The sequence below is a fragment of the Xiphophorus couchianus genome, chromosome 4 (genome assembly GCF_001444195.1).
Source record: "Xiphophorus couchianus chromosome 4, X_couchianus-1.0, whole genome shotgun sequence".
Taxonomy (NCBI): Eukaryota; Metazoa; Chordata; class Actinopteri; order Cyprinodontiformes; family Poeciliidae; genus Xiphophorus; species Xiphophorus couchianus.
In genome coordinates this window covers 16,826,024-16,841,984 of record NC_040231.1, presented here as the reverse complement: position 1 = coordinate 16,841,984, position 15,961 = coordinate 16,826,024, and the positions used below count along the sequence as shown (strand labels likewise).

The 15,961-nt window shown below is 40.3% G+C and overlaps 1 protein-coding gene across 4 annotated transcripts; it reads left to right on the top strand.

Moving 5' to 3' along the window:
- The first annotated feature begins 99 nt into the window (after positions 1-99).
- On the top strand, positions 100-15,543 carry znf821 (zinc finger protein 821). Of its 4 annotated transcripts, none has more exons than XM_028015371.1 (6): positions 100-201; positions 7,498-7,629; positions 7,757-7,875; positions 9,392-9,490; positions 10,581-10,747; positions 11,854-15,543. In XM_028015371.1, exons 1-6 carry the CDS (start codon positions 198-200, stop codon positions 12,824-12,826), a joined length of 1,494 nt encoding a protein of 497 aa, XP_027871172.1. In that variant the 5' UTR covers positions 100-197; the 3' UTR covers positions 12,827-15,543. The 4 variants fall into 4 exon arrangements, with proteins under 4 accessions (XP_027871172.1, XP_027871171.1, XP_027871169.1 ...); XM_028015370.1 differs by lacking the exon at positions 100-201 and adding an exon at positions 219-2,428 and having other exon boundaries at positions 7,760-7,875; XM_028015368.1 differs by lacking the exon at positions 100-201 and adding an exon at positions 220-2,428.
- The last annotated feature ends 418 nt before the right edge of the window (positions 15,544-15,961 follow it).

Here is a 15,961-nt window from a genome sequence, read left to right as displayed (position 1 = left end):
TTTTTAAGCTTTTTTTAAAAAAAATGTAAGTAAATAAAGACATTTACTATTCTATTTTAAGTGCTATAACGGCTTGCCACATTGAACGCTCGTCCCAAGCTAAAGCCTACAGTAACGTTAGCTTGGACCAGAGGAGCCCATCACAATCTGCCTCTGAGCGAGACTCTCACCTGATATGCCAGTGTTCACTGGACGCCATGGGTAATAGTTCCGTTTTTTTTTTTATTTATTGCCATGATAAATGCGTCTGGGTTCTTAATCCCAGAATATTTTTCTTATTTACTTTGTGCTCTGTGAGCTTGACAGGTTCCATCGTTGTTGCATTGATATAAAGGGCTAACATTCGGCTTGTTAGCCAGCTAGCTGTCGTCGATCTGCTTTTGGTTTGGAATTGACGTCACTATAAACTATGAGTGGAGACGTTTCAGCTATTGCTTGTAAGGAAATTCACGCATTTCACGGTGTGGTGAGCTTATTTTGTTGAGATGGCATATTTTCGCCTAACCTTGCGGATGAGCACATTTTTAACCGTGTCAGTGTCGTGCTGCGGTCAGTTTACTCGTGGCATTCAGTGATGACGACTACATGCGCTGCTATGACATTGGTATGTAGCACCACCCAGTGTTGTTACTGAGCTATCCAGGAAATCGTCCTTCTTGCTTTATGGACTGTGAACGTTTATTCCGTATTTTAACAATTGCAGATCAGATGTAAAGATACAATCAGTGTTTTTAAACAGAATAATGTTGCAAGCTCTTTTTTTGTGAAATCTTAGTACCCTTTTGCAAATGACGGTCGTTCTTTATTTAAAACAGTCAGTTCTTCAATTAATGGATGATCAATTAAGGTTTTGCATTTGAGTTTTCACGTGTCCACATTTACAGGACACATTTTCAGCGTTTAACATGCCAACCTAAAAGCTCTCCCTCTAAGAAATCCAGAAAACTTTGCTCTGTAAGACCAAAACTTACATTTGAAATGTTTTGGAACCATAGTAATAACCACTTATTACTATAACAATATAATTGTTGACTCACAACCTTTCTGGTGGTTTATAATGCGAATGGAGTCAGGCATTAGTTAGGGGGGCCAGTCTCTCTGAGTGTTTACAAATAATCCATTAAGATGATGGGGTTTAAATGAAGGTGAAATTAATGCTGAAAAATACTAGTAATGGTTAAAAAAATTAAAGAGAATAAAAAGAAGCTGCATTGTAAAAAGAGTCGATGTAAACAGTTTTTGATTGCAAGATATGAAATGATTCGCTGTGTAAATTGCATATTTTGCCCTCTAGGGAGCGCTAACATGTTTTCTGCATATCAAATGACCTCCTTAACTTATAAGTTGAATTATAAATTAATTTATGTATTAAGATTGGGAAATTATAACATTTTTATTTATTTTATAGCACAGAAAATATGTTATCTTATTCAAATGTTAGTTATTGAATTAGTTATTTATTTTTAGTTATTCAAGTCTTTGACAGAATGCATCTGATGTCTGCCTAGTGTTACTGTCCGTGTGTTATTTCGTCAACAAGTGACAATGTCATCTTTGGTCATGTTTACTTATTAAACATGATTCAAGAAAATTATGCCATCATTACATCTTGACAATTTTAAAAATTGTATTTAAAGAAAACAATAATATTTATTGGAATCAATAAGTGCAATGTGGATAATAATGCTTGTATAACTACATAATATTGATTTTATTTGTAATTTACTGTCTACAGTAATTCAGTCAATACTTGTATATCACATTTCAGCAACGAGGCAGTTCAAAGTGCTTTGCATCATAAAAACGCAAAAATAAAAAGTCACGAAAACAATATAGGGTTGTTTTTTTATGTTGAATATTTAATATGAGTAATTTGAAAAGGGTTTGAAAATATTGCCTTAATGTTTCTCTACACCTCCGTTTGTCTTCCTGTCTTATACGTAATCATATCCTCAGTTTTAACGCGCTTTGCCCGTCCTGACTACACGTCCCATGATGCAGTTCGGCGCGCTTTCAGATATTTTACATACGGGATCAGCTGAGCTCGCGCTTCGCTCCTGCGAGCTCCCAGCGGCTCTGGGTCGGAGTGGCTCGGGTCGGCTCGGCTCGCCGTCCGTCTGTCCGTCTGTCGTCGGGCTTGGACATCATTTTAAACCCCTCTCAGCGCCTGGAAGGGGACATTTTTCAAACTAAATCCGGAAGAATGTGACACACAATTGGATTTCTCCTTGTTTCCACCTCCGGTAGCGCTTACGTTTCTTCCGATGGAGCGGATGATTTGGAGAGAGTTTGTCCGGTAATTGGGTCCATCGGCTCGGTTCGGACTTCACCTGGACTGCAGGGGGAACCTTTAGACCTTTAACCCCCCTCCGTCGAGAGGGTGATACTATGTCCAGACGAAAACAAACCAACCCCTTCAAAGTTGACTGTAGGTATCGCAGGTTTTACATTTTACTGTGTTAAGAGTTTCTTTTTCACATAGTCTGATCCTCTCTGACAAAACTATAATTCTTGCGTGAAGTGTTTCACTTGCCTTTGTTTATACTGTATGATCGCAGTCAGTTCATTAAAAAAAGTCTTTTTACAGTTTGCTTGCATTTAAATATGGCACAGCTCATAAATGTTTGTGTTGGCATCCTAATTATTGGATGTACTTTCTACTCTACTTTACTTCGCAATGTTCTAAAGACAACATTATCAAGACTAATGTCATATATGGAATCTAATGTGCCAAATTGAACTTGAAAACTCAATAGTCAAAATTAAATGCGTAATATGCAAAAACATACGTGGAAAGTATTTCAGTTCCTCGATTAAAGTATGATATGTTTTCTTTCTGAGTAGCATAACTTAAATGCACATACGTACATAAGGAATGATAGTAATTACACTTTGATATCCTCAGATCTCTTCTCATCATTTTTATCATTATTTCTGTTTATTGATTAAAAACACACCAGGTAACCAAAACTATTTCATTTCTTTTCCATGTCTAACATGTGCAACTGTTTTTGTTAGTCATAAGGAAATAACTGCTGAGTTTAATACCTAGGAGGAATCAGAGCCATAATATACAGGAAACTTCAGCAAGCTTTCCCACAGGTGGCTTCCCCTTCAGTTATTTTTTTTATTATTATTTTGTTAGTGTAGCAGGATTGTTTTATACTTTGACAGAAGCACTGCTTTTAAAAGCCGATGCATTAGTAAAATGCGAATATATGGAACCGCTGTTTGAGCTTTTACCCTGCCAGTGTGTATGCAGTTTTTGTTTTCATCTAAACCATTCACATTAATATAAAATTACTGGAAAGCAACACAAATCACACAGCATGCCAAGCAAAGCCTCAGCTGTTTGTGCTTATTACATTTCTACAAAATGTCACTCTCTTTGCAAACAATCTCTGTTAGATGCTGAAGCTGCCATGATATATACAATCACAGTCCTCATCGCAGTGTTTGTGTCAATATAGCAATTTCAAACGACTGCTTCAGTGCAATATTTTATAGGCTATAAGATTTCAGGAACATGCATCATAACTGCTTGCCAGTAATATATTCAACCTCTTGTAGGGACGTCCACACCTAATAAAAATCCTGCTGATCAAGATCTTAAATCTTGGGAAGATTGCTGGTGATTTTGTGATATTTAAGAGAAGAGAGTCAAGAGTACTTATGTTTGTCAAAATATCCATCGTGAAACTTTGTAGCAGTGTTTTTACTAATCTGTTCCACATAAATAATAATCTTTATATTTTCCCTTTTTAATTTAGGAGTAAAAATTAGACAGAAGCTACAGTCTGTACAGAAATATGACTTGGAGTAGCTTTTGGGTCTGTTTTAAACTTTAAAGCGTGGTAATGGATTTTTAAAAAGAAAATGTCAATTAATGAGTAAGCTATCAATAATTGGTGGAAGTTGGTTTGTGTTGACATCCAGTTGATGTCCTTGTATATCCATTACTTCTGTCCTCCAGCCAGGATCTCCTGGTTGGTCTGTCTGCAGATATCTTAAAGAAGTTGCTCCCACCAAAGAAGAAGATTGCCCTGTGTAATCTACTGAAGTCAGGACCTGCGCAGCTCACCTTTCTAAATATAGTTTGGTTAAACTGTAGAAATGCATCTTACTTTTGCACCTAAAGTAATCCCTGAAAAGCTCAATAGTCCATATATTGTTACTGAACACCAAAATCAGAGCTAGAAACCGAAAAGGATGACCAAAAACAAGTTGACGTTGAAGAGGGAACTTTCTATGTTCTGTTTGAATACATTTAACTACAATCTCCATTGTCATCGACAGACGTCAGATGCGGTGAGTTTTGTACTTCAGCCCTCCTGTGGTTTGGCTGCTTCACCTGTCTTTTCCTGTGAAGTCTAAATGGCCTGCAGAGAGCTGCCCAGAGCTGAGAGGTTAACGCAGTCAGACTGACTGACAGACTAGACAGCAAGGAGACAGGCAGCCAGACACACACACACACACACACACACACATTTTTATGTATATGCTTGCCCACACACACAAAGGGAGTTCCACGGTATGATTTAAGAGTATGTTGCATGCAAATGTCTTGATGAACATTACATTCCAGAAAAACTGCAGTGAAATTAACTGAATTAAGTCTTTTAGTTTGTTCTACTGTTAAATATGAAGATATTGTTGTTGTTTAATGCTTAACATGATGCACTGTTTCAACTCTGATCATTTTTTTAATATTCTAAAGTTCTGTGAAGTATTTGAACTTGTTTTTCACTAGATAAGATTAGCCTTATATTACCACTTTTTAGTAGGAACATTTCAGTGTAGAAACAGTAGAGTAGTCATGGATAAAAACATTAGAAACAACAATAAGGTGAAAATACAAAGTGACAGGTTGTAAAATCCTGAAATATGCAACCACAATGTAGTAAAATGTAAAATTTTGTGCAAGAAAACAAATGCTGAATACAAACAAGAAAACTTCCCTCCAATAGGTGCAAAAAAAACTTCTGCAGTCTGTATGGGAATGCAATCTTTAACCTTTAATTATTAATACTTAATTCTTTGTATATGCTTGGTTTTTCTTATGTTAATGAGCGACATTTCACCTTAACTTCAGGCGCCTAAGTAGCCAGACAGTGGTCCTCTTCGTTAGAAGGGTTTTATCACTTCATCTTTTGTGTGATATTGGGTCAGCAGATGAGAACTGATCAGATGTCTGGCCCAGCATCCTTGTTCCCCTCCTGTCTGTGTGTGGATGGAAGACAGGGCCCCAGCACTTCCTGCACATTCAGACATTGGCTTGTGTGACTTCATGTGTGGGTTTTCGAGGGGACGGCGGCTGGAAAGCTGAAGGAGGGGCTTTTGAATAAAAAAACAAAAAGACCCCCATTGCTTGGTGTTTGAGTAGAGTTTTGGCATTCTGTCTTTTGTCTGTTTTGTTTAGCACGCTAGCCCTCCACCACCCTGACCCCCCACCACTGCCGCCGCCACCACCCACTCCCCTTTCTCTCTCTCTTCTGTGTGTCTGTTGACTGATGAGTTTGCCTCTTTGTCTGGATTCAGTCAGACACTGCGTCACCTCCTGCCTACAGACACACAGACTCGGAGATAACATCACAGTGGCACAGAGACTGGGGGAGGGAGGGAGCAAGGAGAGACAGATGTACAGACAGAGCTCTGGCAATGGGGTGGAAGGGGGGATGGGTATTTCTCACACATCAATCAATGGCCATGTGCCGAGAAGCCAGCTCGCTGTAGTAGTTCAATACCCGGACCCACTGTGCCACTCCTAATGAAAGCTCAGGCCCAAACTGCATCCGCACGCCAAGTAAAAGAAGCCAGACGATAGAAAAATAACCTGAAGATTCAGCTTCACGTTTGGACAGACTGAGAGGGAAAGTGCTGGTAACGGACTGTGATGAGGGGCGTGGTACTGTCAGTGTCAGGTAGCCAAAGTCAGAGCCTATCTCTCCCATCTCTGACCCAAGTTACTGCACTCCAAAGTAAAATCCCGTCTTATTTCAGAGTACAGGAGGAACTCTCGCCAACACCTCTAATGAGGCAAAAGCTCGGAGTCAAATTCAGCTTTTGCGGGGTCAAGTGTAAAAATAGAAAAAGTGGAGGAGTTTTACCAAACCTCGCAACTAAAAGTACATCCACAGAGCAGAGACATATGGGCTGCCATTGCAGAGCTGCTTCCACCCCCCCTCGGAGGCGATGGTATGGATATGGAAGTACTCGCTACATTTAAGCAGGGAAGACAGAGGGCGAGCCAGGCTGTTCGGCGTGTGGGTGGTGTGGAGAGAGACGTGGAGAAACACAGTTTGTAGCTCGGCAGAAAGCAGGAAGAGAGGCTGCTGCTCCTGAGGGACTGCAGCATTGCTGTATGAGCAGCCAGTATGCATTGGTGTGTAAGAACAGTGGGGGTTGGGATGTTAATGAACTTAACGTTGATGCATAAATATGAGTGGCCTCACCTCGCCGACTTTATGTAGTGTTTATACTTTTAAACTAATAAGAAATTTCTCTACATCTTGAATCAATTAAAAAAGAGTTTAACATCTTTTTTTTATTGCTGTGTAATGTTTTATTAAAGTCAACCTTTTGTTAGATAGAAATAGTTGTTACTTACTCCAATAGGGAAATGTTCTGAAGCCAAACTTTTAAACACAAATTATGTTATTCTGAAACATTTTACTAAATTAGGTGAAAGTTTTGCTTATCATCTCTGTCTCTGCATAGATTGTTTATATTCTTATCTAGCTTAATAGGATATCCTTCATGAGGACAGATAGCATTTAAAAAATCTGCGTTGAGCCTAGAACCTCAACGAGGCTTTTAATGATTAGTAACCATTTAACTCTCTTGTTTTAATTTTAAAATTCTCCATGCACAAGTTCATTCGTAGGTTTTCATCTTGTAACAATAACTCAAAGACAGCATTATAATCCTAGGTATGCTTAGGAGCCCATATATTTTATGGTAAAGGTTCATTCTTTATTGTGTGGGTTGCTTTTTTGTGTTTTGGAAAAGCAAAATACTCCTGTTTCCAACAGTTTGAAGATAGAAAACAGGCTTTTACTGTCTACTGATAGAAGCTCTATAAATGTGGGTTTTATGAGTTGTTTTGGTTGTAAAAGTCTGTGGAGGATATGTCATTATAATCATTGCAGTGACGTCAGTGTGTACATACACCTGGTCTCTGATTGTATGGTTTTTGGTGAGCTCACTAAAAATTACCTTCAAAATACTGAACTGTGATCGAGAGACTTTGTTTAAAAATTTAAGCAATACAAATTTAAACCTGCAAATTAGAAAATGGTGTCTGTTTTCTGCTGCATGTCTTGGTCTCACCTGCACAATAAAGAGAACGATTGAGATCGCTGATAGCTTTTCATTTAAGTTCAGCTTTCATCATGTCTGAAATAGCAGAAATCTACAAGAGAATAGTTACTAGAAAATCTGAGCATCACAATTTGCATACTTGGGCCTCACCAAATTTCTGCTGTTCTAATTTCCCAGGGCCATTCCACACTTTGGGCTTATCTGGACTCCAGCACACCATTAACATGGACGGCAGGGATGAATTCACCGAGGATGGCGAATACTGCAACAACAACTCGCAAGAAGTCCAAGGACAGGATAGCCTCACAGGTACGGGCCGGAGGGGCCAGGCGGACTCTGTGGGAACGTCCTCGGACTGAGGGGTGTGAGTGAGAATAAGCCCTGCTCTGTGCTCTGTTGTCTGTCTGTATTGATAGGGCTGTGTTTGCCTCCATAGAAGACAGCGATAGCGACCCCGACAACCACGGCGAAGACTCGTCCTCCAACGCGTCTGCTGACGACCACATGACTGCCAACCGAGCGCAGTGCCGCCTTCAAGGGGCGGGTGTCAAAGTGGTGAGTCGGCTGCATGTTAGCTGGCCTCTTTTGTTGTGACCGTTTTGTTACAGATTATTCCTCATTTTGGGTTTTGCCACATGTCAGAGGGCGGGGGGAGCTTTCAAACCAAACCTCACAGAGCTCAGAGAATGATGAAATCTGCCCAGCATCTCCGTCTACAACACCACCTTCATTTTGAGCTATTTGGTTTGAAGCCACACGATGTAGTTTAAGAATCTGTGAAAGTCTTAAACCTGACAGGTGAAGCTTTTCTTTTATGTATTATTATATGCACTTGACAAGAGTTTTTTTTATAAATATATACAGATATGAACAGATGTATTTGCACACTAGAAAAGATTCATGAAAGCTCTTTGATTGAATCCTTTTTCTTTACTCCTATAACATAAACTCACGTGATTTAAAAAAAAACCTACAGACAGTTGGATCTTCAACTGTTTGCACAATCTGCAAATAGGAATCTGTCTTCTTGGTTATCCAAAGTCCTGCATCTTCTATCAGTTTCTCTTCTAATGAACTCATGACTCCAGGAATGAATTAGCCAGCAAAACATCAAGTAACATATCATTACATGCGTTGCACAACTCTTGGATTCGGGTGTAGAGGTCAGAAGGTTACGGAAGAAGGTTAAATTTGTATTTGATAACCTATTTCTGTGTTAATTAGGCTGTAGATGTTGGATCACTATCTTTATGAAAGAGCCCACTGGATTTTGATTTAAATGCACTCTAAAATGATTTCCACGGCTTCTGGACAGGAAACAAACCCACAGCATTACAGATCCTCCACTGTACTTAACTGTGGACATGAGGCGCTTTTCCATATGTTCATTCTTTATTTCCCATTGTGCAATTGTTTGTAAAAAGCTCACTCTTAGACCCTACAGATGATCAATCACCAGGCAGTGTGTGCTTTCAGAACGAATGTTTGTTGAACAAGTGGAGACCCAACACCTTACACTTTGTTGTGGTTTTCTTACACAAAGTATTAGCTGAATTTTAATCTCATATTTTTAAATGAAGGTAGTGTAATTACTTGATTCTGCTATAAAATGTCACTACATGCCTGTAAAATGCATCAGAATTACATGGATCAAATGAGCTAATTTGTTGGCAGACATTTTCTTTTTTTAAGTCTTTGAGCAGTTCTAGGTGTGAAAGCTCTGCTATCTACCAATATGTTTTGTGGCGGTACCTTCTGTTTCCAAGTGCTCTACATTTCAACTTGTGCATGAGTAACATCTGTGACAGCGTCATGTGACCAATAATGACTCACTGACTTTTGCACAGTCACACACTCAACACATCATCCTACACTTACAGTTAGAAATAGCTTCCACGCAGGCTGACGTTAAGCTTGATACAAACAATGCCTTCACTTAAATCACTAAAGGGTGAGCTTCATTGCACACCCGAAGCACATACGGTTTTTTAATGTGGATTTACTTTTACTGCCCACCCACACCATACGCGTGAATAAATCTACTCTAAAAATGTGCTTTTATTTTCCTCAGGAGAGTGACGAGGGGGCTGACCACGGCAACAACTTTGTCTGTCCTCTGTGCACGCTGGATTTCAGCAGCCCTGAGAGACTCATTTCACATGTCTACCAGGTGAGGACTGCATTTTTTTCCAACTATAAAAACACGGACGACTTTGGAAACTGTTGCAGCATCTTGCATTTTTTGTCTCAATTAGTGCGTACTAGTCAATTAGCAGCTGCGCCGTCCAACATTTTAGAGCCTGTTTTAACAAAAACAGCTTGTTAGAGGTAATAAATCCAGTAAATTCAGGTCAATGTCATGCTGAGAAAAATGCAGAGCAAATTCTAAAACTGTAGCTTTTTTTTTTTTTGGTGAGTACAATTCTCCTGTAATACAGTTGTTTATCTTACACTAATTAAGTTTTCATTTGAAGTGACAAATGTCAAAATACTGCTATATGTGAGCACAGTTATATCTACATTAAAGTAAACACATAGTAGTTGAATAGTAATAATATTTTATGTTGTTGTTATAACAGAAACACAGATGGCTCTGCCAGACATCAATCCCATCTTGCTGAAAGAACTATTAAATGGTTCACATCTATTAATTTCTACCATGTCAGTGCATAAACACGTCAACCAATTGCAGCAACTTCAATGTGCTTCTTTCATTTTAATTTCCAAAGGTATTTATATTTAGTTTTCAACATTAAACCTCCAGGAAGAAAATGATGCACATAAGTTTGATGAATACAAACAGCGAGGAGCTTTGCAAGAGAAACACGAAAAAATGATACGAAAACTCAGACTTCTTCCATTAAGAAAAATCTGATAAACGTTAAAAACACATGATTTAATGGATTAACATCTATGATCTTTTCCTTGATTTTATATGTCAGACTCAATTTAAATCACAGTTGCTCAGAATCAGCTGGTCAACAAAATCTGGAAATCTTCATAAGGATTTAGCACTTTCACTCTAAGTAAATATGACAGAACAATCTGTTACAGGTTTATAACATTAAGTGTGGAGTTAAACATGGTTTTAAAAACTACTTCCTTTCATAACTGACTTTCTTTAATCCAATCACGATGATACATTCTATCCATCTTTTCTCCTTCTAAATTTATAATAGATAAAAAAAACAACAACAACTGCCTTTTACAGTTTATCACGGTAAGTTTATATGTTTATCTTTCTCCGCTATCTTTCCCAGCATACAAGCATGATGAGCAACACCAAGAGCTACGTGTGCCCAGTGTGTGGGCGAGCCCTGAGTTCTCCTGGCTCGCTTGGACGGCATCTTCTCATCCACTCTGAGGACCGCCTCTCCAACTGCGCCGTCTGTGGCGCACGCTTCACAGACACCAACAACTTTAACAGGTTCACCCCAGATCTGCTGCTGCTGCTCGGCTCTTCTATGCACAAGTTTGCAAGGAACTTGATGTCTGTTGTGTTGAATGCGATGGGATTTTATTACTAGAATAGCACACTTTTTAAGAAAATAACACATATATAAGCTGTATGCCAAAGCAGCATTTTTACTCTTCCCATTGATGGTCAAATTCTTACCAGGCAAGGATGTGGGGAAGAACTAAAACATGGCAGACCAAAAAGTTTCCTAAAGCTGAATGACGTTTAGGTGATGTGTCTCCAGCTGAGCACATCGGAATAAATAAAGAAGTGGTTTCCCAGTGAGAGATGAACCAGACTGTATAACATGAGGGATGAATACATTTAGTCCTGCAATGACAGATCCATAGGAAATAAACTTGCACGTTGCTTAGCAACTGCCATTAGCTCGTTTTCTTTTTCTTTTTTCCATTTAAACAGCTCTTTCAAGGTCAGAAGACACAGCGGAAAGAGAGGGAGGGATAAATTATAAAACTCAACACAGAAAAGTTACAAAATATATGAGCAATTTAAAACTACCAGACTTTTCTGTAAAATCAGTTCTACTCTCTTCAGATAGTCTGTCATTTATAAAGCATGTCAACGCAGTAACTCTGCAGTTTCATTGTTAATCATTATGAAAATCTACCTTCTTAAAAAGAACTGTGTATGTCAGGGATCTGCAGCCTTTACAATCTAAAGAGACGTTTTACCATAAAAATATCACAAAGCATAATGAAAACAGAGCAATATGCAGTAGAAATTAAATCAACAGTTTCAGTGCAGTAGTTTAACATGCGAGTCAGTGAAGAAACCTTTGAGAAATGGTTGAAGACAAACGTTTAAAGCACATGGATAAGGCTGGTCAGCTATGAACGACAAAGCAAAACAAATCAGACCTCAGCAAAAAGTTGTAGATTGGGCATGGCTCTCTCATAATCCAACTTCCTGTCAAGCTACTGTGGAAAAAAGGCCACAAGAGCCAAAATAATTCCTTGAAGTCATCAAGACTTGCTGTGTGTGAACGTAGCCCGAAGAATCATCTCAGAGATCGAAAGTCGAGGCCTTGTTTCGGCTAACCTTCTGTCTTATTACAGGGAAAAGCTAAAAGATGTCCTCGACACAAGCAGGATTGACATCACTGGTGGACGGGAATCCTGCTCCATGTCCCACTCCCTCTCCAGCAGCCCCATGAGCAGCCCGGGCTCCAGCACGCACTCCTGCCACGGAGCGGGTCCCAGTCCCAGTTCCTGTCAGGGCCCGCCTCCCTGCCAGGCTCCCGATCCGACATCCACCCTCTGTCAGGCCCATCGCTCCTGCCAGGCCTCCAGCCACATCCCAAACCAGTGTCAAGGACCCCGGCCGTGCCACGCGTTAAGCCCAGGTTGTGGACCTTGCTCGGGGTCCGAACAAGGACCCGCCTTTCCTTCGCTGCCCGACGGGCTCCTGTCTGAAGGTCCGTCGCTCGCGTCCATCCCTGACGCCCTCAACTCCTCCTCCTCAGCCCTTCCTCCCATTCCCGACATCATGAGCCCGATGCCCGTCTACCCCGCCGGAGTCCTGCTGGTGTGCAACAGCTGCGTGGCCTACCAGCAGCTGGTGGAGGCGCAGTCTCCGATGCGGAAGTGGGCCCTGCGTCGCAAGAACGAGCCCCTGGAGGCTCGCCTGCAGCGTTTGGAGCGCGAACGCACCGCGAAGAAGAACAAGCGCGCCTGCGAGACGGACGAGGAGAAGGAGCTGAGGCGGCTGCGAGACCGCGAGGCCAAGCGCATGCAGAGGATGCAGGAGACGGAGGAGCAGAGGGCGCGGCGGCTGCAGAGAGACCGGGAGGCCATGCGGCTAAAGAGGGCCAACGAGACTCCGGAGAAGAGGCAGGCCCGGCTGATCCGCGAGAGGGAGGCCAAGCGGATCAAGCGGCGGCTGGAGAAGATTGACCCCGCCCTCAGGACACAGATCGAGCACGATCCCGCCGCGATGGCCGCTCTCACAGCGGACATGAGTCTCTTTCAGTTCCCCTGTCCCATGCCGGTTCCTTCCATAGATAATGGTCTCTTCATGAAGCTGCCATGATCCCTGGGGATCCTATAAAAACTCCCCCCAGCCGTCAGGTTCCCATTACCACAGCGAACCATTCCTGTCCTACTCTTGCTATACTATTCCTTTGTATTCATGCAAACTTCTTCGATTTCTAATTTATTACAGTCTATTAAACCTTGGAAACAGGGTTGAGAATGTTTCTTATTCTAAGAGCATGCTGTAAAGAGATTTATCCGTGTTTCAGTGGACTCTCAGAGGTAATAGTACATTCTGGTGGGAGCAGTTATTCTTGCTTCAACTGACAAACAAAACAAAACAAAACAAATCATTTGCACATGGATCCTCAGTGAGGGGAGCGTGGACCCTGTCGCTGCAGACCCTCTCTCCCTGGTCCTCCCAGCCCAGTAACTCAGACTCCGGTAGCTGCGCCTCTCTCTGTTTCCTAGCTGCTACCGTGGAACATTCATGTCCAAACTACTACCTCATCCGGCGCCGTGGACGGTCGCTCTCTGTCCTGTGGCTTACCAGCTCCAAGCTTCCAAAGCTACACACACACTATACAATACTACAGAAGACGCAGGTCGTTTCCCCACACTTTTAAGTTTTGATATTCCTCTCTATGGCACTTTAATAGGACACATGCATTCACTTGTGAATGATTGTCCCTATTGAGCGTGCCCCGTGTTGAAAAGCATTCCTGTCGTAATTATCTTCATTCATGTCGTCTTTTTTTTTTTATTTTTTATTTTTTATAAACACTGTGTATAATTTATTGTTTTTTAAAAACTCAGTCTCTGCTGCTGTTATTGTACTGTACACTACATTATTTACCTCTTATATATTTTGGTCTCATTACATGGAAAAAGAAAACCCAACATGTTACCTGTTGACCTCTGATTTTGTCGCATTACTTGAATTCTGTCTACGAAGAAGCATTTGTGTTTTATGCTAATTGGTAAACATGTTAGTGTTGTATAGAAAGTCATGCTTCATTTTAACCTGCTTTGTGCAATTCCTGTAGCATTCACATTCTCCGTGAGTCTGCAGTATCTTATGTTATTACCACTTAAATTTTTATATATTTTTTTTTTACATCCACACGTCTGGAGAAAAAAAAAAAGTCATGTTAAGAGGTGAGAATCATTTACAGGTATATCTAAATAAAAAAAATAGGATGTCGTTTGAATATTAATTTATTTCAATTATCTAATTCAAGAGTTGGATTCATAACAGAGTGATATATTTCAAGTTTTCGGTGAGGTGGCACTAGAACTGCTGACAATCCATTATCTCCCTCAAACTTTTAAAAGTATTTCTAAATCCTCTCAAGGTTGTGGCTATAATTACTGCTTTTTTTCCCCCACATTTTTTCCTTCCACTCAATTTTCCATTATTGTGCTAGAATACAGTTATTGGCTACTTAATCGTTTGTGTCTTAGTTATCCAAATTAATTAAACTAAATGCTTGATATAACTCATTCTTAAATTCCTGACATAAATGAATTGCTCAATAACAATCTACCTTATTGAGATATACCTGCATGATGCAGTCCACCCCTTTGTTAGCACTGAGGCTTGTTTATTTCCAGGATGTGTTTTTATATTACTGATCCTCATTCCAGCACATATTTATGCAACATGATACTTTTGTTTTCTTGTAAAAGTGTTTGCCGTATTTTGCTGGTATAATCTCTTTCATATTTACGTTAGAGGCCAAGTTTGCATCATCCCCGCGTTGTTTACAGCTGTACTGTTACTTCCACTCCTCTTGATTTCTCTAGATGCAAAACTTTTCATCGTCAAACAAGCAGTTTCAGTCTCTCCAAGTAGTGTTTCTGTTTGAGTCACTCCTAGAAGAGCGCCGTCCTGCCTAAAGAAAGCATGAGACGCGGATCTGGGTCGGGACTTTTGGCTTTCCTAGGCGTGCATCAAACTTCTATGCAACAGATTTATTGTTTGTGAAGGAAAACGATTTCACTTCTCAAAGAAACTATGCAGAACGCAACTTCAAAATGTTTCATCGAAATTCAGAATCAGAAGCTCTGCTTTCTCAGGCAGTTCGACTCAGTGAGAGGGCCCAGAGCCCAGAACCTCAAGATTAATTCATAAACCGATCGCATCACGTTTGGGGGAGAATATGTTACATCGGTTTTATTTTTCAAAGTTCAGCACATTAAAGCAACAAGATCTCACTGCCATCCCGTAGTGACGTTCTCTGCTGAAAGCGAAGGCTTCAGGTTTTGTCTCAGCCTATGAATACTGGGTATTTTCAGAGGTGACGCCGTCAGTCTGCTGTGAACCAGCAGCAGGACGACTGCGGACTCTGGGGTGTCACTTTGTCCTTTGGAGCAGTTCGCTCACTTTGGTTTAGGTTAACACTGCATGTCCCTGAAACTGCACTAGTACTAGAGTTGTTCAGTATGAGCCTGTGTTCTGTTAGTTTATGCCTGCTTTTTATTTATTTATTTTTTTTAAACAGTAAAAAAATTTTTTTAAAGTTTAAAATGTTGGCCTTTTGATATTAATGCTATCAGGATTTTTCTCTCAATGTCCATGTTTACAAAATCTGTATCTCTGAAAAAGGCCAAATGAATGAGCTAAACTGCAACAACATGCCTGGTTGTCATATCAATGTATTCTGACTGGATGGCCCTTCAGGGACACCGTCCTCTGTTACTGACTCAAAAGATGTACAGACCATAACGAAACCTGGTAAAGAATGTGGAAATAAACATCAAGTTTAATATAAAGCAAGTGTTTACCTTCTGTTGCTCTTTAGGCAGTCACTCATACTCAGTATCACATCAGTAGGTCATCGAGTTGTTACATTACATAATGAACAAATTATCAGTTAATCTGAATTGGGAAAAAAAATTAAAAAATGTGTTCTGATTTATTATTTTAGATAGTATAGTTTCTAAACCATTACACTCGTATTTAATGCTTCATTTAGCTTTTCGCCAAGGAAGCCCAATTTGTCATATTGAAAGTGTGCGTGGGTGGAGGAAGCAATTTTTTAGCTGCTCACCAGTGAAAACACTATTTTAATGAACAAAATAGTCACTTTTGTAGATAAAAGGACCAGTAATGTGAAAAGGATCTCGCATATTTGCCTTGATATGTGAGATCAAGGCAAATATCCGACCCGCATAACAAACAGGTGTTCAA

Excerpts from the sequence above, each read along its gene's own strand:
- znf821 (XM_028015368.1), top strand. The coding sequence starts at position 2,389 with ATGTCCAGACGAAAACAAACCAACCCCTTCAAAGTTGACT. Across the intron at positions 2,429-7,497 it reads CAACCCCTTCAAAGTTGACT|GGCCATTCCACACTTTGGGC; the intron begins GTAGGTATCGCA and ends CTAATTTCCCAG. Across the intron at positions 9,491-10,580 it reads TCATTTCACATGTCTACCAG|CATACAAGCATGATGAGCAA; the intron begins GTGAGGACTGCA and ends TATCTTTCCCAG.